Genomic DNA, 22,076 nt, shown 5'->3' with positions numbered 1-22,076 from the left:
GTTCTGTCGTTACCTACGTCAGTAGGGCTGACCTGTCTGGCCTACATGGGCGCGCTGGCATACAGACAGACCCCCGTAGACAGACAGACCCCCATAAAAGTGCTGAGTTATAGAAAAGTGGTTTCCTGTTTCACCCCCCCCCCCCCCCAAACATAGCTTGTGCAGACCCCCCTGAGAGGTGGCCAGACAGACACACACACACACACACACACACACACAAACACACACAGATGCTGGTGCCCCTCTGGCCCCCTGCGCCGAGCAGGTCAGGGCCAGCCCTACAGCCGCCAGACGCTCATGTCCGTCCAGGCCCGGAGGGGGCTCACCCCGGGGGGACAGGCTGATCTATAGGGAGGCAGACCTGTCATAACAAGCTCAACCCCCAAAACCCCGCTCTGTTCGTCCCCGAGGTGGGGGGGTTCTGGGGTTGGGTTCTGGACTTGGTAGGGTAGATTAAGGCAGTACAGTGTGCTGTAGTTCGGTAGGCCACCAGTTAATGTCCATTATGCTCCAAAATGTCCGCCGTGATCCGCCGTGCATCCCACCGCGTGATAAGTCCACTGTTGATGTTTGTCTGTATGATGTGTTTGTGTGGTAGACTTCGTTGGTGGTGGAGATCCCTCCTTACCGGAACCAGAGGATATCCAGCCCCGTGCAGGTGAACTTCTACGTGTGCAACGGCAAGAGGAAGAGAAGCCAGTACCAGCGCTTCACCTACCTCTCCCCTAACGGTAAATCAACAAAAAAAACCTTCACCTTCACATCTCGTTTCTCCTATCTTTTACCTTGTTATTTTACCTTTTCGGTCAAGTGGCTTCTAATAGTGTCAACAGTGATTGTGAAATCATCATACAACATAGAGCAAGAAGAACCCAAACAACCCACATCCACTCCACTCGACCCCCCCCCCCCCCCCCAAAAAAAAACACGTCAAATGTGTGTAGCAGCGCTGGTTAAGCTTGACACACACCCCTCCTCCGGCACCGCAGTCCCTTGGGGGAGAGCAGCAGCAGCAGACGTGCAGGAGTGTGTGAGGTGTGTGTGTGTGTGTGTGTGTTTACTTTTGCCGCGAGGTTGCGTTCTCCAGCGATGAGGTGTAGCCCGCTGACTGACAGCGCCCTCCGGGCCTTGTTGATGTTGAGGACTCAATCGACCTCGATCTCACACCTCGTCTCCCACGGAAACACCTCAACACGGAACATCCAAACCCGCTCCTCTCAGGGCTTCTCTCCGATCGTCTCCTGTAGTTCACAGAGCGGCCTCGAAGACCCCGGGAGGACGAACCCGGACGATGATCCGCACGGTCCGGTGCGCCGGCCAATGTTTATAAGATGGCTTCTCGCATCGGAATTCGAAGAACTTTCGGGTTGAGATCGGAGAGCACTTTCCCAGCGAAGAGAAGTGTGTTTTTCAATCCAACGTAACCAAATATAGACTAAATAGCTCTCGTATTGGGCACAGGTACACGAGCAAGCCTTTATTCCAAATACCTGGTATTCATTGAAAGCGTATCCCATGCTGTACACTTTGCGTTGTCGGGTTAAGGTTAGGGTTAGGGTCAGGGATCCGTCTGTTTGTCTCCCAAATTGAAGTATCAGATCAGACGCTGCTTAAATGCAGCCTTCGCATTTTTAACTTAAGAAATACTGATGAGATTACCTCCTTCCTCCGCTCATAAACGATGACCAGATGGGAGATAGAGGCTGTCGCAGCTGGAGGAGATAAGAGACTGATTCAGACTGGAGACAGGCCTCTAAGAGGCCTGAGAGAGAGAGAGAGAGAGAGAGAGAGAGAGAGAGAGAGAGAGAGAGAGAGAGAGAGACTCACACACACACACACACTCACGAGCACACACACACACACACACACACACACACACACAGAAGACATGGCAGCACCTTTACAACACAGGGCCCTATTTGGAGGTAAAAGAGAAGGAGAGAGCTTAGGCATTGTGTGTCAGTATAACGGACCCAGCAAGGCATCGGGGAGTGCAGGACACAGACCAACCCTGGCCTTATATAGCAGCTCCATACTAACACCCAGAGACAGGGCGATAAGCCCCCGCAGCGCAAGAAGAGAGAAGGGACGACTTATCACCCCGACTGTGCATCTGCAGGTCATTTTTCGCTGGGAGTAAACACGAAGCTAATTAACAGACGACTGCGTTGTGTTCTCTGTTACGGAGCCAAATAAACCACAAGTACAGAAGGGACCACACAAGCAGGGTTCAGCGTCTGAACGACGAAGCATATTGCACTACTTGCTAGTGTCACAGCCAAAGGCACTGTGAATAGAGAGACCTACGTTACCTGTGTATAACACGACAATCCTATGTTTCCCTTGCACGCCTGCTGGGGCATTATACTGTACTTGGTGTAAGTCTGCTCTCCTACAGTGATTGACTTCAGTTAACAGACCTGTTTGAACTGGGCGGGAACGTGAGCAAATAGACGTATTATATCTGCCCCAGATATTATGATAATGTTGGTTGTCATCAAAGCAAAACGGAGCCTAAATAACAATGATGGTAATTATACTGTAACAGTGACGATGAAGAGGCCGGGGAGGGAAGACTGGATGTTTGCCTTTGAGGGTTTCAGCAGGAGAGTGTTTGAATACGCAGAAAGACAGTCAACAATGTGGCCTGGTTGTGTGTGTGTGTGTGTGTGTGTGTGTGTGTGTGTGTATATAGAAAGAGACAGAGAGAGAGAGAGAGAGGTTTTTGTCATCACTTCCTCCCTCGCCTGTGTGTGAACAGGGGGCCTTCCTCCTCCCCTCTGGCCCACTTCAAGCACAGTTGTGGTCGCTGACGTTTTTTTTTTTTTTTTTTTCAAAGAACGTCTCATTCACGCTCGGTTGTGTCTGCTCGTCTATAAAAAGTGAAAACCGCCCCTTAAAATAGCCTCTCTTGTTTGAAAAGCGGAAGGACGAGACAAACACTCTCTGGGCACCAGATGCTATCCAAAACAACTTGTATTTTCCATCATGTGACGTTTGTTTTCAATTCATTCTGCATGTATCCGCTTAGCATATGAAACCGCCTATAGAACTTGCATTTGTTAGCTTGAAACCCCAAAGGTTTTGTTACTGAAACCTAACCACTGAAACCTGCCCTTGTAAGGACATGAGAGAGAATTTGTATGTATTTTCTTCTTTGTTTGTCTACGCTGTCTCGAGGGAGATGTATTATTTCTGGTGTGTAAACACCATCTGATTTTTACCTTCCTCTTCAGTGTAGTCGAGCGCTGCATTATTACACATGTTATTATCCAATGCAGTCTGGATTGAGACCAAGGTAGGCTGGTGGAGGCAGACATCGGAGGACAGGTTCATTGTAATGTATGGAACGGAATGAGTGTTGGATACCTGGATTCATTGGATTCATTTGTTGGATTCATTCCATTCCATCCATTGCAATGAGCCTGTCCTCCCATGTCTACCTCCACCAGCCCTCCCCTGGTAGAAACGTGCCGGGCCTCATTCCCTAGTGGCTCTTTGTTGAGTTCGACAGGTGGAGAAAAGCTTGAGTGACAAGGCTAATGGAGGCGTGTTTTGTCCACAGAGTAGAGGTTGTAGACGTGTGTTTGTTGATGTAGTCTGATGATGATGTCATTCGAAGCTGAAGAATGTGTTCTTCTTGAATTGTTCAAGGCCAGTAATTGGAATAAGTAGTAAATAAGTAAGCCGATGGTTCTCAAGCCTAGTAGCCCTTAGGCCACCGTGGTGTGAGGCGGCTTGATGTACAAATACAACCCCTGGACATGATGTTGGTATGTACCACTACCAGGGTCTTACCCCCAATCCAACCCTACTGAGTGCCAAGCAGGGAGGCGTCGGGTACCATTTTTATAGTCTTTGGTATGACTCGTTCGGGGATCAAACTCACGACCTCCCAATCTCAGGGTAGACACTTTAACCGGAAGCTGGGGTTAAGCTAATAATTGCAATAGGATTTCACATTGTCATCGAAACAAAAGATTGTAGGTTCATTTTATTTATTTTGTATTCCTCTTTACAACAATGATGGATCAAGGGTTAGGGCTAGGGGTAGGGTGAGTGGATAGTGAGTGGAAATGTTACTGACAGTCAGTCTGAACATACTACAAACCCTCTATTAGGGACTATCCAAATAAACCGTTCGCCAATGATGTTCGTCGATGAAGAAGATGAATCAAGTTAGTTCCAGCTTTCCAGTAAAATACCCCGTCATGAAATTACATCTTAGGAGTAGCGGGGGTGATCCAACTAGCAATACCTCACTCGTGAACTTCAGACTCTTTATTTTCACAAAAAAAGTGCTGTCAGCAGCAGTTGTGGTTTTCAGTCCAGTCAATCATCCCGATTCCACATCACAGGCGTCCCGTATCAGATGTTGAGATGTTACACGAAGCAGTAGTGTCGTTGTCTAGCTCCCCGTGTGCTTTTCCAACCTCCCTTCCAATCATTCTTACGTGAGTGCAGACGTGACGTGTCGTTCCTTTTCTTCTCTCTCTCTCTCTCTCTCTCTCTCTCTCTCTCTCTCTCTCTCTCTCTCTCTCTCTCTCTCTCTCTGTAAGAAAACGGTTTCACCAAACCACATAAAACAACAAACGGCAAAGAAGTGTTGGCGCTGACGAAAAACCCCCGACCCAAGTCAGTTCTCGGAATCCCTTTATTTTTACAAGCAAGTTTTGGGAGATTCCTCCGCAATATCGGGTTCTATTCTTAACACCAACGGGTGCTGTTGATCGCCGGCCACGGGTCTGTGGTCGGGGACGTGGGAGGAGCCACGGGTCTGCGGTCGGGGACGTGGGAGGAGCCACGGGTCTGTGGTCGGGGACGTGGGAGGAGCCACGGGTCTGTGGTCGGGGACGTGGGAGGAGCCACGGGTCTGTGGTCGGGGACGTGGGAGGAGGAGAGGGAGAACGAGAGGAAAAGAAGCGTGTTCGGAAGAAGCGCAAGAGACACATACATGAGAAGTGAACCGACCGCAAAGCTGCGCCGCTTCTCTAAACATTGGGATATGTTGTAACGTTCACCAGATTCAACTAACCTATCCCAGTTTTAGAACAGTGACAGACAGACACACACGCACACACACACACACACACACACACAGGGAGCCTAGCCTACATGCTGAGCTGTGCTCTACTATAGGACACCAGCTGTCAGCCAGATTGCTACCTCAGTTGGGCATGTTGCGAGAGGCACCTGTGAGGTAATGAAGCACCACCTGCTATACTCTGAATGTCACTGCTTTATCATTGAACAGAGACAGTGAGTTCATACCAGTGGAGGCTGATGAAGGTTAGAAATCAGAGGACAGGCTCATCGTAAATGCATGGAATGGTATTCGATTCATTCTACCTCGGTAGAATATCGGTATTCAAATTCTACCTCCACCAGCTTCACCCTGGTTTAATAGAAACCAGTATAATAGAAAGTATTATAAGTGTTCTCCCTCTGCTGTGCAGTCAAACCAGCTGGTAAACCAAACCATACACACACAAAGTAGTTAATGGAGTTGTTTTGTGTCATATTACGATGCTAATATGTTAGTAGTTAGAGTTATTCCTGCTGGACTACAGTACACAGATGTGAGGGCAACTTGGTGTAAACGTTTTCCGGACAGTTCTTTGTGAAGCAGAGCTTCACCACCTCCACCCTTAGAACAGCCAATCATAACACGCTTCAGTGTGTACTGTGCCTCCTGTAGCCAATGGCTGGTACCGATGACCGTGTCACCTTCATTCGACAAGCTGCTAGGGAAGGGCTCTGTGTGCTCTACACACACACGCGCACACGCACACGCACGTGCACACACACACACACGTACACGCACACACACATGCACGTACACACACACACACACACATAACCACAGCCGAATATACGTACACACACACCACACACACACGCACACGCACACACACACACACACACACACACACACACACACACACAACCACCCCCTCGGAGGAAACGAGTCCTCAATAAATGCCCCGATCAGGCCTGATCAGTTTAATGTGAGCAGACAGACACAGACAGCCAGAGATGGAGGAGAAACATGTGCAGAGCATAAAGTGTCTGTGGGCCATCACCCCGGGGTTGGAGGAAATCGGAGCCAGCTGGGGATGGGACTCACAGGGTGAATCTGCTTCACAAGGCCCAGCCAGCAGGGAGGGGGGGGGGGGGGGGGGAGCAGTGGGGAGGTGGGAGGGGTTAGTGTGTGAGATAGTGTAAGAGTCTCCGAGACATATTTTGAGATTCTGCGAGACGATGAGGTAGCGCTCCCATTACCGAATAGGCCATAATTGGATTTACTTTTTTGAGTAAGGCGATGAAGATCTGCTCGATTTCATGAAAGGATCAGATTGTAGGTCTGGTTAGTTCCAGATGGATCTTTTCAATCTCAGACGACGAGACAGAGGACTTTGGGGGTGGATAGAAAACATACCTAAAAACAAAAAGAACACCACTTTCCTTTAATGGTTCCCGACGATTTCCGCAAATCTGTTGAAGCTATACTTCCTTGCCCCTGACACCCTTCTGCCATACAACAACACCACAAAGGCGGTGTTGACTGATAGAGGATAGCCTATCACAGTCCCTGGTTCCTATTCGTCGGTGAGGGTGTAAGGTGCATCCTGGGACCGTGCTGAGGATGCATGTCTGCCTGCCCAGGGGAGCCACAGGGACACCTAGCCCGTCTCCCCTGGCTCACAGAGCAGACAGGACTGACGTAAATGCCCTCCCCACTGGGTAATCACGCCAGCTCCACACACCCCCCGTGCCCCCCGCAGAGGCCGGAGGTGTGAAAGTTAACATCTCTGTCAAATTCTGCTCCTCGAACAATAGCAATAACATCATATATTCATCATCATATTTATTTTCATTGTTCATCTTGTGTTTTTCATCCAACACTCTGGCCTTATTCACACACACACACGCACACACACACACACGCACGCACACACACACACACACACACACACACACACACATACACACACGTTTGAATTGTAATCATTAAGTTTAAAGAAAACACTGGTATTATGTCTTATAACAGAACAGAGTGTTATTTAGAACATCTGTACCCCAAGAAGACATTCAGAAAAGAGAGAAAAAAAAGCCCTTTGGGCCAAAACACTTATGATTGGCATCCAACACTTACCACACCCATTAACACCCGTAACTATGTGCGGAAATAGTAACAGTGTACTTATTGTTTTGAAACTGTTTGTTACCCATCTGGGTATTTTAACACTGGCTCAGTTGAATCACTGTATCAGTGAATCAAAGCAATGTCTTCCCATGGGCCGTTTTAATGAGTTTTTCTGAGACAGGCTGAGAAGGTTTGTCCTCTTTTCCCCCTTGGCTTTGGGTCTTTGTGCGTTCGGGGTGTCATGAGTAACCTCCAAACTCGCCAATGAATAGAGCATCTGTCAGAGTTAGTCGTCAAACATTATGAAAAGCAACATTGATGAAGCTCTATGGAAATGATGATGATTGTTCGGTCCAAACCAATCAAGGCAAGGGCGGAAACATTTTTTCCCCAAATGTGACTGAGAGTGAGTTGGGAGTGGAGGACGGAGGCTGGCGGACACACACACAAGTGGGGTCATTGCGCTTTTCCTGCGTTTAGCTGAAGTTTGAGCTTCTCCAAACCACAGGCATACCTTAGACACTTGGGGAGCATTTTGACTAGCCCAATCAAAATCAAATCAACTTTTTTCTTCTCTCTCTCTCTCTCTCTCTCTCTCTCTCTCTCTCTCTCTCTCTCTCTCTTTCTCTCTTTCAACAATGACTTTGAGAGCGTAGAGGCCTTAGGGGTCCTGGGCTCCTGCAACAGCAGCAGCAGCAGCAGCGGCAGCAGCACAGTGCTTTAAAGCAACTCTTTTATAGGATATCAGAGCTGGAGCCGAATCCAAAGAAAATAGGGCCTTTTTCATTATTAGAGCCAGCTGTGGCTCTCCCTGCTCTGATGACTCATCCATTTTTCTTTTTTTGTTCACTCTCTTTTCTTTTTGTTGGGGGGTGGTGGTGGTGGTGGTGGGGGGGGGGGGGGGGGGCGGGGGGGGTATGGAGTAGGGGGGAGTTAGAAAGGAGGAGAGCTCAACCACGGACACAGAGAGACAGTGTGTTATTCACTGGGTGGGTGGTTGTTTGTGTTTGGTTTTAGGAGGGTATCCTAGCCACAATCCTGCTCACCACCTCTTTTACTCACTCTCACTCACTCACTCTCTCTCTCTCGCTCACTCCCTCTCTCTCTCTCCCAGCCACGTGGATCCCTCTTCACCTTTCTAATCTCTCCCTTCTTTTTTTTCTCTCCCCCCTCTCCCTCCCTCCCTCCCTCCTTCCCTCCCTCCCTCCCTCCCTCCCTGTCTGTCTGTCTCTTTTCCCTCTAGTCCCCATAATAAAGACAGAGCCGAATGATGAGTATGAGGCACTGGGGGCTCCGGGCCTGTCTGTGCATCCCAAGTCCTACTACGGCCAGCAGCAGCAGCAGCAGCAGCAACAGAGGCTGCCTCCTGTCCTCCCTGTAGGGGACGCTGACCCCTGCCTGCTGGGGGGTTACCCTTGCCCGCCTCGCCACGCCACCGCCACCTCCTCCCCCAGCTCTAGCCCCACCCTCCACGACCTGTCCCCCGTGACCTACACCAAGTGTCTCTCTGGCAGCCCCACTCACGGCCCCATGGTGCCCAGCGGCGTCCAGGAGACCTCCGCCGGAGGAGGAGGAGGACGCCACCCCCACCCCTCCTCCCCCGACCACACCCCGCTGGGCATGCTCCACTCCCAGGGCAGCCCCCACCTCGGCAGCCCCCCGGGCTCCCACGGCTACCTCCCGCTCTACGTGGACAGTAGCCCATCCTCCTCCTCCCCCATGTCACACCCCTCCACGCCAGGGGGGGCAGCGGAGAGCCCCTTCCAGCAGGCCTATAGCCCCACCCAGAGCCAGAGCCAGGCGGAGGACTCCAGCCCCCCCTCGGTCACCGTCAAACAGGAACCACAGGAGCTGGACCAGATGTACCTGGATGATGGTGAGTCACTAGAACAAGGTGTTCCCTGACTAGCTAGTCATACCCGGTGTATCTATCTAACTAACTAGTCATACCAGGTGTATCTATCTATCTAACTAACTAGTCATACCAGGTGTATCTATCTATCTATCTAACTAACTAGTCATACCAGGTGTATCTATCTATCTATCTATCTATCTATCTAACTAGTCATACCAGGTGTATCTATCTATCTAACTAGTCATACCAGGTGTATCTATCTATCTAACTAACTAGTCATACCAGGTGTATATATCTATCTAACTAAGTAGTCATACCAGGTGTATCTATCTAACTAACTAACTAACTAACTAGTCATACCAGGTGTATCTATCTAACTAACTAACTAGTCATACCAGGTGTATCTATCTAACTAACTAGTCATACCAGGTGTATCTATCTATCTAACTAACTAGTCATACCAGGTGTATCTATCTAACTAACTAACTAGTCATACCAGGTGTATCTATCTAACTAACTAGTCATACCAGGTGTATCTATCTAACTAAATAGTAATACTAGTCATACCAGGTGTGTATGTCTAACTACCTAGTGATACTACTGTAGGTGTACCTGTCATACTAGTAACACCAGGTGTACTAAACTAACTAAATAGTAATACTAGTCATAGCAGGTGTACTAAACTAACTATACAGTACCGCTCATGCTTTCCATTCTCTAACGACGTGATAAAATCATGTTTTGTTTTTTTCACTCTTTATGAAAACGTTGGGGTTCGCCGGAATGTTCCATTCGCGTCGCAAAAACAATACATTTATTTTACACCTTTCTCTTATCTACACGCCCGCACGCCCCCACGCCCAAACCCCGGCTGCACCTCTCTCTCTTTCCTGGCCAGTTTCAGCCCACCGCCGCAGACTCGCCTCTCGTCAGATTAGTTAATTTTAGACTTTCCCCGTCAGATTTATGATACTTTCTCCTGGCCGTGCAGCAGCAGCAGCAGCAGCCCCCGGTCATAGTGGACGTTGTCCGAGCTCGAGCCGCTTTAGTTTGAAACGAGTAAATTGGCCTGGATGGGATTTGGCGATACAACAATCTGTCATAACATCAGCGAGCGTTGAGGTCAAGCGAGGGGGGTGGGGTGTGTGTGTGTGGGGGGGGGGGGTCCATCAGAACAGAAACAGTGGCACACGCGTGCCGGACCCCGGTCTGTTGACACAAGGACTAATGAAGGAAGCAAAACAATGGGCTAGGGGTTTCCTGCGGCTGAGCCAAGCCGCGTTGAGTGGAGCTGCGGTTTTTTTTTCTTCTTTTTTTTTCCTTCTGTTCCCATCGCGCTGTGAGGCCGTGTCAGGAGGGCCGCTTTTGTTTTCCCGTGGTTGTTCCCTGTGGAGCCCCCCTTTACTGCCGAGCTGACGTCATCAGGGGAGGCTGGGGGGGTGGGGGGGGGTCACCAGCCGCCCCACCTCATACCCCACACTGGCCACTGGGGAACACACACGTGGTGTACCCCCCCCCCACACACACACACACTTTATCTCACCTCTCGTACACCAACCCCCCACACACAAACACACACACACATAATCCCTCCTCCCTCCGGTCACTCCCAGGCCTGTTATGGCCCTGCTGCTGCTGCTGCTGCTGCTGCTGTTGGAGTGGAGCTCCAACGTGTTGTTATGCTCTGAATGTGTGGAACGCAGGCATCATCCATGGAGCTCAGCCAGAACAGATAAAGCCCCCCTCCCGCCTCCCCCCCGCCCTGCATCCCGACACGGGGAACACAGCCAGCAGGTCCCCACTCAACTCACGAACGTCACACACTTCCTGTGCACCTTTTGTTTCACACTGACACACCGTAAACAGCAACAGACCTACCTACAGTAGTGTGTGTTGGTGTGTGTGTGTGTGTGTGTGTGTGTGTGTGTGTGAGTGTGTGTGAGTGTGTGTGTGTGAGTGTGTGAGTGTGAGTGTGTGAGTGAGTGTGTGTGTGTGTGTGTGAGTGTGTGAGTGAGTGAGTGTGTGAGTGAGTGAGTGTGTGTGCGCGTTCGTCCGTGCGTGAGTGTGACTGTGTGCGTGGGTGTGTGCACATCCGTGAGTGAGTGTGACTGTGTGTGTGTGTGTGTGTGTGTGTGTGTGTGTGTGATTATGTGAGTGTGTGTGTGTGTGTGTGTGTGTGTGTGAGTGTGTGCGCTAGCTATGCGCTAGGGAGAACATCCACGATCGGCAGTTGGGGCCAAGGGGGTTTAGCTGTGGACGTGTAATTGAGTTTGAGATGCAGTTGTCAGCGTATCTGTCACTCCCGGTGACTCCCATTAGTCTCCACCTCGTAAACACACAATAGAAAGAAACTAGGAAGTCTGTCTGTTATCAGCCCTTTAAAAGAACCTTCAACAACACTTAAATACGGCATTCTTTGGCCCCTACACACATTCTGACACGCGCACACATGCATAGATACGCACACACGCACGCACACACACACACACACACACAAATACACACAGGCACACACATATATATATATATACACACACACACATACACACACACAGCTCGTATGTATCCTCTGACCCTGCGCCAGCTCCCTTAACATGATTCTGTCCTCCACTTCATTGAAACAGGAGAACCTTTGGTGGTTAATACGGTGGAAATGCGATTAGCAAACAGCATTGTCATGTACACGTGTAATACTTTCTCAAACTTTGCCATAGTTATGGCAGCGAGAGGAGCCTGAGTTCAACATTAACCTAATAAGAGATGAAACCCAAGCTTTATTATTGTGCTTCGTAAAAGCTTGTTAAGGGGGTAATTTTCCACCTTAATTCAGTACAGTATGAAAATATTCCAAATTTCCCAAGCGCCCGGGGTCATAAGCAGGTAACCTCGTTTCCCGCGCGGCCCACCACCCCGCCCCGCCCCGCCCCACCCCCCTCTCTTCATCGACTGTCACTTTTAACAGAAAGACCCATATCTCTGCCCCCCCCCTCCCCTTCCTCCCTTGACCCAAATGTCTTCAGTTCTGTGATTACAGTTGCATTAGCGACTCTCAGGAATGCCTTATTGATTGGCTGAGGACCCCGAATCGGCCCTTTGCGAAACCTCAATAGGCTGCAGGGCTCGCGTCATCATCGTCTAAATGTCTGCATGAGCCTCTGCGGCCAAGCTCCTGGAGTCCCGGTAAGTGTGCGGTGGTAACAGCATACGACCAAAGGCATCTCCGCCGCCTCAGCCTGGCCTCACTCACGTACCCCCGCCCTACACCACCCCCACCCCCACCCCCCTCAAATGAGCCTTTACAGTATAAAGTAAATAAGGAGCCTAGAGACTGGGGTGTGGGTGGGTGGGTGGGTGGGTGTGTGTGTGTGTGTGGGGGGGGGTTAGCGGGTTAGCGGCTAGCGACGAGCTCCCCTTTCTACAGTCATTACCTCTTTACGTTAGCGAGAGGGCTCCATTAGAGGGGCCGACGGAGGGGGGATGACCTCACCCCCTTCCCGACGGGGGTGATTTAGTGGGGTGGGGGGTGGGGGGGGGGGGGTAGCATAGCGTAGCGGGGCTCTACCGGGCCCACGGCCGGTGATTTGAGTCTAGCAGGAGGACACTTGAGCTTCCCCAGAGTGGGGAGCAGCGCCTCCCACGCTCCGGCTCCAGCAAACCGGACGGACACACACACACACACACACACACACACGCACACGCACGCACACGCACACTCACACCCCTCATCAGCCAGAGGAAATGTCTCTCACTGGCTGGCCCCCGCTCAGTGCTAACGGAGCCCCCGAGAAATGACTCTCTCCGGTTATCAACGGGTGAGCTACTGTACCACAAGGAGCTCTGTCAGAAGGGGGGAGAGGGGGAGGGGGGGAGGTGGGGTGGGGGGGAGGACTGACATGTTGAACATAAACCACTAACTGTCCTACGACCCTCCCCCCTCCCTCACACACACACACATGCACAAAAACACACACAAACGCGCGCACACACACACACACGCATACATACACACACACACACATACACACACCCCCCCCACCTCTCTGGTGGTGGTGGAGCCCAAGACTAACGTTCGCTAACTGCTGGGACATTACGCAGTGTCTGTACAACGGGTGCCCTGAGGCTTTCTGGGAAATGTCCAGGAGCCCCATTTTAGTTCCCAATTGATGAATGATCAGAAGGCTACAGCGTAGTTAGTCCCACTTTGGCCCACTTTGGCCCCACTTTGGCAGTCCTCCGACAGACAGGCAGGCTGCTGCACGGGCCACCGTCTCACGATAAGACCGGTCACGGATCGAAAACTTTTATTCGGGTGAATAAAATCAAGATGTATCGTATGAAGTGGATTTCATAACGTTATCCCCACCGGAGGACCGCACCATTGTTACTGGGCTCACTGTCATAAGCAATACTCGGCAAGACTCACATTAAACAGAAGTGGGGGTTTTTTCGAGAAGAAGTAGAAAAGATCCCTTTCATACTGAGTCATACCCCTGCGCGCTCCTAATCTGTGGGGGGGAGGGGGCGGGCGTTTTACACCCGTACACATGGCATTGAGCACGACGCCGCGCAAATGACGTCAATAAAATAACAATAGGATTTATAAAAAGATGGAGGAGTTGGAGTATTTACGCTAGGCTTGTTAGCTGGGACTCATTAACCCATAAAAAATGACGGCACATTTTGTCACACGTCCTAGAGCTGCAGTTGCGGTGACATCATACCCCCCCCTCACCCATCGCACGCTCACACACACGCACACACACACCACACACACATCTCTTTTGATCCTAGACTTGGTTCTGTTTATACAGTGGCTTTGGGCCACGTTACGCACCCTTGCCTACTCCACGATGCAGGGTGCTTATGAAGGCCTCTTTGTGTGTGTGGGTGTGTGCGTGTGCGTGTGCGTGTGCGTGTGTGTGTGTGTTGGTGTGTCTTTATGTGTGTGCGTGTGTGCGTGTGTGTGTTTGTGTGTGTGTGTGTGTTGGTGTGTCTTTATGTGTAATGCTTTCTAGGAGACAGCAACAGTCCTGTGGATGTGTGTGTGTGTGCTCCTGACGTCTGCTCCTCTGAGGCTGCTGCTGTGTGTGTGTGTGTGTGTGTGTGTGTGTGTGTGTGTCCTCTCCCATTAGCTCCCGGTATGACGGGTGATATCATGAAGTGCAGCTGAACGTAGCGCAGGGTGAACGCTAATCAGAGAGCCAGATTCCTCCCAGCTGGCTTCGCTATGCACACACAGAGGGCCCTTATTCGCAGAATAAGAAAAACACACAACAGCAAACGTGCCCGCTGCCGATTTCTGACACTTGACATGTGCGGTCTGATTGCTGTACGTTTCGGGTCCGTTTTCTGGGTAATTGTTTCCACCGCGGCGTAGGTTGGGTCCCGATTGAAACGATATACAAACTTGTTTTCTGAAACTCAAAACAGACCGGGGTGGCTGAGGAAGATGTCAACGGCAGGCAACAAGTTAGACAGAACTCCTCTCTCCCTTCTGCCGTCTCTCTCTCTCTCTCTCTCTCTCTCTCTCTCTCTCTCTCTCTCTCTCTCTCTCTCTCTGTCTCTCACTGTCTTTCTGTGTGTCTGTGTGTGTGTGTCTCTATCTGTCTACTCTCTCTCTCTCTCTCCCTCTCTCCCCCTCTCTCTCTCTCCCCCTCTCTCTCTCCCCCTCTCTCTTCCCCTCTCTCTCTCTCCCCCTCTCTCCCACAATAACAACACAGCATTCTAACATTTCTGAGGATCCCCGTCCGTCCGCCGCCGCTCTCCTCCGAAGGCAACTCAAGGCTTTTCTCATGGAAACTTTTACACATCCTGGCCCCTTGCCCAGACCCCAGGACTCTGCAAAACCCCTAATGATGATTGAGAGAGCGTCCGCACTGCTCTGAAAACATGCTGAGTCGCTAACATCGGAGTGTGTGCCGCGAGGCTGGCGCTGGGGTGGGGGGTTAGGGGGTTGGGGTGTTTGGGGGGTAGGGCTGAAGGAGGGGGTTTCATTAAAGCTGAGGTTGAGGTGAGGTGTCTAATGGGACTGAGCAGGGCTGAGCTGCTGTGTGTGTGTGTGTGTGTGTGTGTGTGTGTGTGTGTGTGTGTGTGTGAGTGAGTGAGTGAGGTAGAGAGGTAGACCATCTGACGGGCTGCGGTTAGAGCCTGTGCTTTCACAACACTCCACCTTTGATCCTCTGGGCTGCTGGGAGTGGGCGTGGCCTGGTCTAAGAGTTGGGTAGCGCGGGGCCTGTCTATTGGCTAAGTGCAGCGTCAAGACCCCTAGTCTCCCTCATGGCCGTCCCTTTATTGACAGGTATAATAGAAGGGTGATTGCTTCCTCTATTATTTATGACTCAAGAGAGGATGTGGAGGTTTTTTTACTATTGTTATTATTGCTGCGTTTTCATATTAGGAATCTTGTTTTCCTGGCAGTCCAGGGTCCGATGGTGGGTAAAGGAGAGTGTAGGCTTTAGCGAAGTTTTACAATGGTAGGAAAAACTAATATTAGGGCCTTAAGAGTGGCCTTTCGAGAGTCATTGACGGCTTAGGCCATGGTTAGAGAGATATGTCCATCACTGGTACACTGGATTTAATATCAGATATTCCTCCCGTCGGGAGCAAAACCATAATGTATCCTGTCATTTAAACATATTTTTCTCATTTTACTGTTCTTATTACTATTTTACTGTTTGGATAAGAAAAAATATATATGTATAATAATTGCAGCCTGGCGTTCTTGGTACTTCACATTTATGTGGAACGATACCTACATGTCGGCCAACAGACCTTCATCAGGGTATATCCTTTTCTAAGTTGATGTATTTGCTTTGACACACCGGAGCAAGCTAAGACAGTTGTTTTGATAAAACGGCTCAATAGTTTATGTGGAATAGAGGTCGGGATGGACCTATATATTGTCTGCGAATCCGATTAGACAAACTCACTAGCTGAGTGAGGAAAAATTAAGGTAAATTTTTTTCGTCCTCTCTTTCGATGTTTATGTGATATCACTGATTCAGTACAATCATGGCTGAACTCAACGGAGTGCTGGAATGAGATATTCTGATGTCATGGCTCGAGGTGAAGTGTCGAGCGAGCGGTGTCCTACCTGTGCACTGTTGAGCTGATTTTTTTAAAGCCCACTTCTCTGTGCTCTATTTCCTCTCCGTGTGCTTGTACCTCTGCCCCCTTTTGGCCAGACTTGAAAGAGTTGGGATGACTGTTGGTCAAAATGTTTTTCGTTTCTCCACACGTTTTAGCTATTAGCTATTAGCTTTTAGCTGTCAGAGAACTAGAGTCGCGATGATAATTCACGCTCACTGATTCTCATGAAACTTTGTGTGTGCCCAGTATCCCTACCGTACCAACGCGTTGCCAACCCGCTGATGTGCTCCGCATGGTTTAATCATCTATACAAGAAGACTTTGCTCGGCGTGACATATCTCTTCATATCCAGTTGGCCCTGGGAGACTGTTCGCGTGTGGACCGTCGGCTCCTGGCAGCGCAAGCCGACCTCTCAGCCACTCCGTCATAATATCCACAGTCACTGTAAAAGAATCCGTCTGCTGCCGTTGCGGCAGTTTATATCTAAACAAATTGAGTTTCCTGAGCGTCTGTCTGAAGGCTGATGCAGTTAAGATGGCAGGGAAGATTTGATTTTTGTTTTTTGGTGTATTTACGAAAGAATGCTCAGATGTCAAAGGAATGCGTCGAGCGCCGTTCGCTACTGTGAACGCGTCTTGATTATGGTCTTGATTGTTTCCATGCTGTGAGCGTGGCGCGAGGCACGGCCCGGACTGTACGTCACCTGGCTTCTATGGAAGCCAATCAACGACGTCAGAGACTCCGGCTCTTTGAAGTATGGCCTCTTTGTATTGTGGTGCCAAGTACCCAATTAACACCACTAGCGAGCTGAGCTTTTTTTTCATAATTTCTCTAGTGAAAATTATGATTCTGGTGTGTGTGTGTGTGTGTGTGTGCGTGTGCGCGTGTGCGCGTGTGCGCGTGTGCGTGTGCGTGCGTGTGTGTCTGTCTGTCTGTCTGTTTGTCTCTCTGCATGCGTGCGTGCGTGTGCGTCTGTGCGTGTGCACGCATATGTGTTCGTATGTATGGGGTTCTATACAACTTTCTCGATACACATTTTGGGATTCCTACTAGCCTGGATGAGCATGTGATGTGTGTGTGTGTGATGTGTGTGTGTGTGTGTGCGTGTGTGTTGTGTGTGTTTGTGCCGATTCTCCTGACACAGCCGTTCAGGCGTCTGGTTTCTGTGGGCTGCATACTGAGGCTGAGAGGGCACACGTTAAGAAGCCACCGAGGCACCCGGACCGTTGCAGGTCAACTCCAAAGAGAGGCCTGTGGCTTGGCTCTGGATGGCCTGTGTATCAGGGGCTTGATGGGGGTACCCCCGCCCCCCCCCCCCTCCCAGCCTTCCTTCTCCCCCCCCCTAAAGATGATTGATGTGCGTGCGGTTTTTCCCTCCCCTGACAGGATGATCGCTGCCGTCTCTGATGGCTTTGATTGGTTTGTTTGGCTGTTCGGCCAATAGGCTTTGAGGTTATCTGTAGCATGGCAAAGCCATTATACAAGATTTGATTGTAGCCTCCTCTGATCCAGAACCTTGACTTTTTGGCTCTCGGATCATAAATGAGGAATCTATTTGGACTGTTCTGATATTTCTCGCAGTGAGATATTGGCGCACAAAAGCATACACAAACACAAGCACACACACGCAAGCACACACACACACATACACACACACACACACACACACACACGCAAGCACACACACACACACACATACACCCACACACACACACACACACACACACACACACACACACACACTATCCCAAAAATAAATAAATAGTTTGTGGCCTCGCTCACTCACTTCGGTCTTCACTCTTCGGTCTTCCTCTCGTAGCATTTTTGTTGTTGATTTTTTTGGGGAAAAGTAAATACCTGTGGCATCAGTAAACAGGAGCAGACCCCCCCCCCCTCCAGACTCTTTAATAGCATAGCCCCCCATCTGAAATGTGTTAGCTCAGTGAAATAGTATCCTGTAGCGACGGATGTCAACAGAGAGGGTGTTCCAGCCAGGCAGGATGGGGAAAGCCGTGGGGTTTGCTGCTCTTGGCAGAACCTCCCGTCTCCTCCAGTGTGTGTGTGTGTGTGTGTGTGTGTGTGTGTACTGCAGGAGGGGGAGCAGTCCCCAGTAGCGTCTGTCACCGGCCTATAAACTACCCCCCCGTCTCAATGCTACAGCCCATTACACAAATCATCCCCTACACAGATGTTTAAACCTAAAGAAAAACCTAACTTGTCAAAATGAGTTTTTCGGATACCGATAATAATCACGCCATTCTTGATCAATCTTTCTATATTTCTTTCCATAATCACACACGCGGTATTCCAGCATCAGGATCCTGTTTGTGCTTGATTCGTTTACCGAGATCAAAGTATCTACAGTATCATTTCTTTAGGCTTGTCCGTCTTTGTAGAGTGGACGAGCTATCCTGTCGAATTCATCTCCTTTTGGGCGAGGGCCAAAAGATGGAGAGAGAGGAGAGGAGAGGAGAGGGAAAGGGGGAAGCTACGAGGCAGAGACTGCATTAGGAAGGACTGTTGGGGGGGGGGGGGGGGGGCGGGTAGCGGGCACTCAGCATCTGCTCAGATCCAGCTATACTCAGACACGCATGGGGCAGACTTGTGAGGGTCAGGTCGACCAGAGAAAACGGGGAAAGAAAGGAGAGACAGAGAGAGAGAGAGAGAGAGAGAGAGAGAGAGAGAGAGAGAGAGAGAGAGAGAGAGAGAAAATATGAGAGGGGAGAATGGAGCGTGCAATCTTTGTTGAAATTCCCTGACAGTTTCTCTCAGTGCCCCTGTACTCCCACTCAAACACACGCACACCACACACACACACACACACACACACACACACACACACACACACTCACACACGTACGCACACACACACACACGCAGGCAGTACGTGCCTCTGACTGTGCTAAAGCTGTTAAAACTGACTCACATTCAAGTCTCAGGAAGAAAAACACCGAGCTCAGAGTTGAGTAGTGTATTTCTCCCTGTCTGTCTCCCGCTGAGTACCTGTAGAGCTGAGAGCTACCACGCCGTGGGTGAACGGGTTTACTTAAAGGTATCGCTCTTAACCGGCGAGCTCTCCGGGTCCCATGGCTGTTCTTATGAGCCGTAGAGGTTGTAAATCTCAATTAGTCCCCAGATACCCGCAACTGTCTCCTCACTAACGCTCAAGATCCTTCAGCTTAACTGTACATTAACCCTTGTGATGTTTGGCAGTCCTGTTGGAGACCCATTGGTTCCATTGAAGAAGACCATATTGGAAATAAGTGTTGCATGATGCTTTCATGGGTTTAGAGCCTCTGGGTTCTGTCGTTTTTTAACTGTAAAAACGTTTTTGAACTCCCCTCAAAAATCGCTCAAATAAAACCTATATTGCCATACCTCAGCTAGTCGGAGAGAGGACTGGAATGAAACTTGGAGTTGATCTGAGGTTGTGAGGTCGTATTCCCTACAAATTGGATTTATTCCTTCAAAAGGCAGATTCTAGTTTACCTTTCGCCGTAAATCACAGATGACATCTCTGCTTGAACAACTCTGAGATAAGGCCAGTCATGAAGTCATAGTCAAAGCTGCATGGGAATGGAGATTTCACATATGTTTTAATCAGATCAAGAAGATTTACTGTATGTTGAAAAAAGAAGTGTTGTTCCGTTCTCTGCTAAGACGTTCATGTGGCAGATCTTGCAAGCCAGGGCTAAGTATTAAATCTACAGGTGATGAAAACGTATGGTCAGGTGAACTCGCCAGATATGATTTATATGTGACATAGTACTGTAGACTGTGTGTGTGTGTGTGTGTGTGTGTGTGTGTGTGTGTGTATGTGCACACACACACTCTAGCCTGGTAAGTAAGTCCATGAGTCGCCCTTACCTGACCCCCCTGTTTCTCCCTGTCTACCAGTCTTAGCAGGTGGAGATGATTTAGAGCAGTGTAACAGCCCTCAGGTCAGCAGAGTGAGTGTGTGAGTCAGATCAGAGTGAAGCAGCAGTACAGTTACTGTCCTCAGGTCAGTACAACTCTGCGGGAGTGTTGGAAGGACAGGAAGGGACTCCTCTGCACTGCATGAGTCTGTAAGATCCACTGTCATAAGACTCAGTGTACATTTCAAGACCAAGTCTTTCAAGTTGTCTAACATTGCATCTTCCCCAATGAGATGGTAACCTTGCTGGCAGACATTCGTGGATGATCGCAGAGCCTCAAAAGCACCCTGTAAGTGTTGTAAGCTGTTCTGTGGTAACCATCAGTGTACCTTTCAATGTATGGATTGGGACCTAAGACAAGGCCTTTCAGCAAGGCTTTTGTACTGCATCCAGCACCGTGACCTTCCGCAATGAGACAGGAAACTCACTGGTATTCTGATGCGGGCCTTCCTAGAGGAGTCCCAGATTCAAGGGCTCCCTCCTGTAATGCAGGATAAAAAGATGGCACAGGACAGAGAGATCATACCTCTTCATAGGGTTATGGAAAAGAGAGATGGTTTGCGGTGAAGGCGGCGAGCCAGGCTCTCCACACACTCAAACAGCAAGGTACCTTTTAGCCCAGTGTCTATGATGGATAGGGACTCATAAAACTTGCACTGAGGTAAGCCTTTTTGGATGCAGGGAATGTGGTTTATATATATATATATATTTTTAGAAAGTCGGATTCTGAAATCCCACATTACGACTGACAGGCAACAGGTGATTTAAAGAGGCAGAATACAAATGCTGATGTCATTTATCCCATTGTACGCAGGTGAACGGGCCAAAATCTCACTCAAGACACTTACTGTAGAATCTACCCAAGTATGATTGCTTCAATATGTTCCCGAATTTTCCTCCATATTCCATAAAGTGAGGTCTCTCTCTCACTCTCTCTCTCTCTCTCTCTCTCTCTCTCTCTCTCTCTCTCTCTCTCTCTCTCTCTCTCTCTCTCTCCTTGTGCGTTTTTAAGCCACCGTCGCCTTAAGCCAACTCGGTTTCGATCAGATGGGACTTTATCAGATGGCCAAAGTCATTTTACCATGAACCTTTGTGTAATGAGGCGTGGAGAGCGTTTTTAATCTGTCTCCTTCTCGTATCTCAATCACCCAGACGTATTTGTTTCAGTCAGGCAGGGATATTTCTGGGCTTCGTGCTTCACTGGGCTGCAGTCGCAGCTCATTATTTTGTTTGTGTGTGACATCACCCTTGATTGCAGAGCCCATGAACTTATGACCGGCCGTTAACACATCGTTACATAAATTATTATTTTTTTTTTTTTTTTTTTTGCGAACACCACCCATTGTTTTGTTTATTTTCGTGACTCACTCCCAAATGTAAACCCAAAGAGTATCAGTTGCACAAAAGCAGATTTGCTCTAGCCTAATCTTCTACTGGGGGTTTTTAACCCGTAACCAAATGCAGAAGTGAAATTCAATGAGGGAGCGTGATTTTCATTGGATTGAAAAAATGTGGCTACCCTTTACCCCAATTACACACACACCTGCTACAGCATGACTGAAGCTCTTCTATCAAAACGATGAAACCAAAATGAATTGTGAAATCAAAATAGTGAGTATCCATAAATACATACATGATTTAAAATGAGTAAAATGCCAACTTTAACTCGTCACAACAACGTTTTAGGAGTACACCTGAGTAAAATGCTGTTCTTCTAACAGATCAATAGAGTTCCACAGTTTCACACATTGAGGGTTGGTGACTCATATATCAGTACACCAGCAGCGATGAGGGCACCAGAGATCAGGCCTAACCATGTAAACACCTCCCTTGCCTCATCCCCAGAGACAGGCCCCAAGCAAACACACCCTCCGCCCCCTCTCCCCTTCCCTCCCCGGGCTAACGCACCAGCGGCCCCCCCGGGCCTGAGAGGAAGTGAGAGGAGACAAGGGAGGTGGCGGCACCGAGTGCACAGAGAGGGAGAGAGAGAAAGAGAAAAAAAAGAGACGGAGAGAGAGCGAGAGAAGTGAGATAAGGAGAGGCTGAACGCCACAGCAGATCAAAGAGA

General features: G+C 49.4%; 1 protein-coding gene across 1 annotated transcript in view; it reads left to right on the top strand.

Moving 5' to 3' along the window:
- Positions 1–22,076, top strand: part of LOC308166670 (nuclear factor of activated T-cells, cytoplasmic 1-like) — a gene marked incomplete at both ends in the record, with an annotated part of 64,610 nt that overhangs the window by 37,770 nt on the left and 4,764 nt on the right. Inside the window, 2 exons of the mRNA XM_080540995.1 lie at positions 599–731; positions 8,391–9,023. Of these exons, the coding sequence (XP_080397121.1) occupies positions 599–731; positions 8,391–9,023 (766 nt within the window). The remainder of the gene's footprint in view (positions 1–598; positions 732–8,390; positions 9,024–22,076) is intronic.

This window comes from Nansenia antarctica, assembly GCF_963989245.1.
Source record: "Nansenia antarctica genome assembly, chromosome: 10".
Taxonomy (NCBI): domain Eukaryota; kingdom Metazoa; phylum Chordata; class Actinopteri; order Argentiniformes; family Microstomatidae; genus Nansenia; species Nansenia antarctica.
Note: the sequence above shows the minus strand (reverse complement) of the source record. Positions and strands in the feature narration are given on the sequence as shown.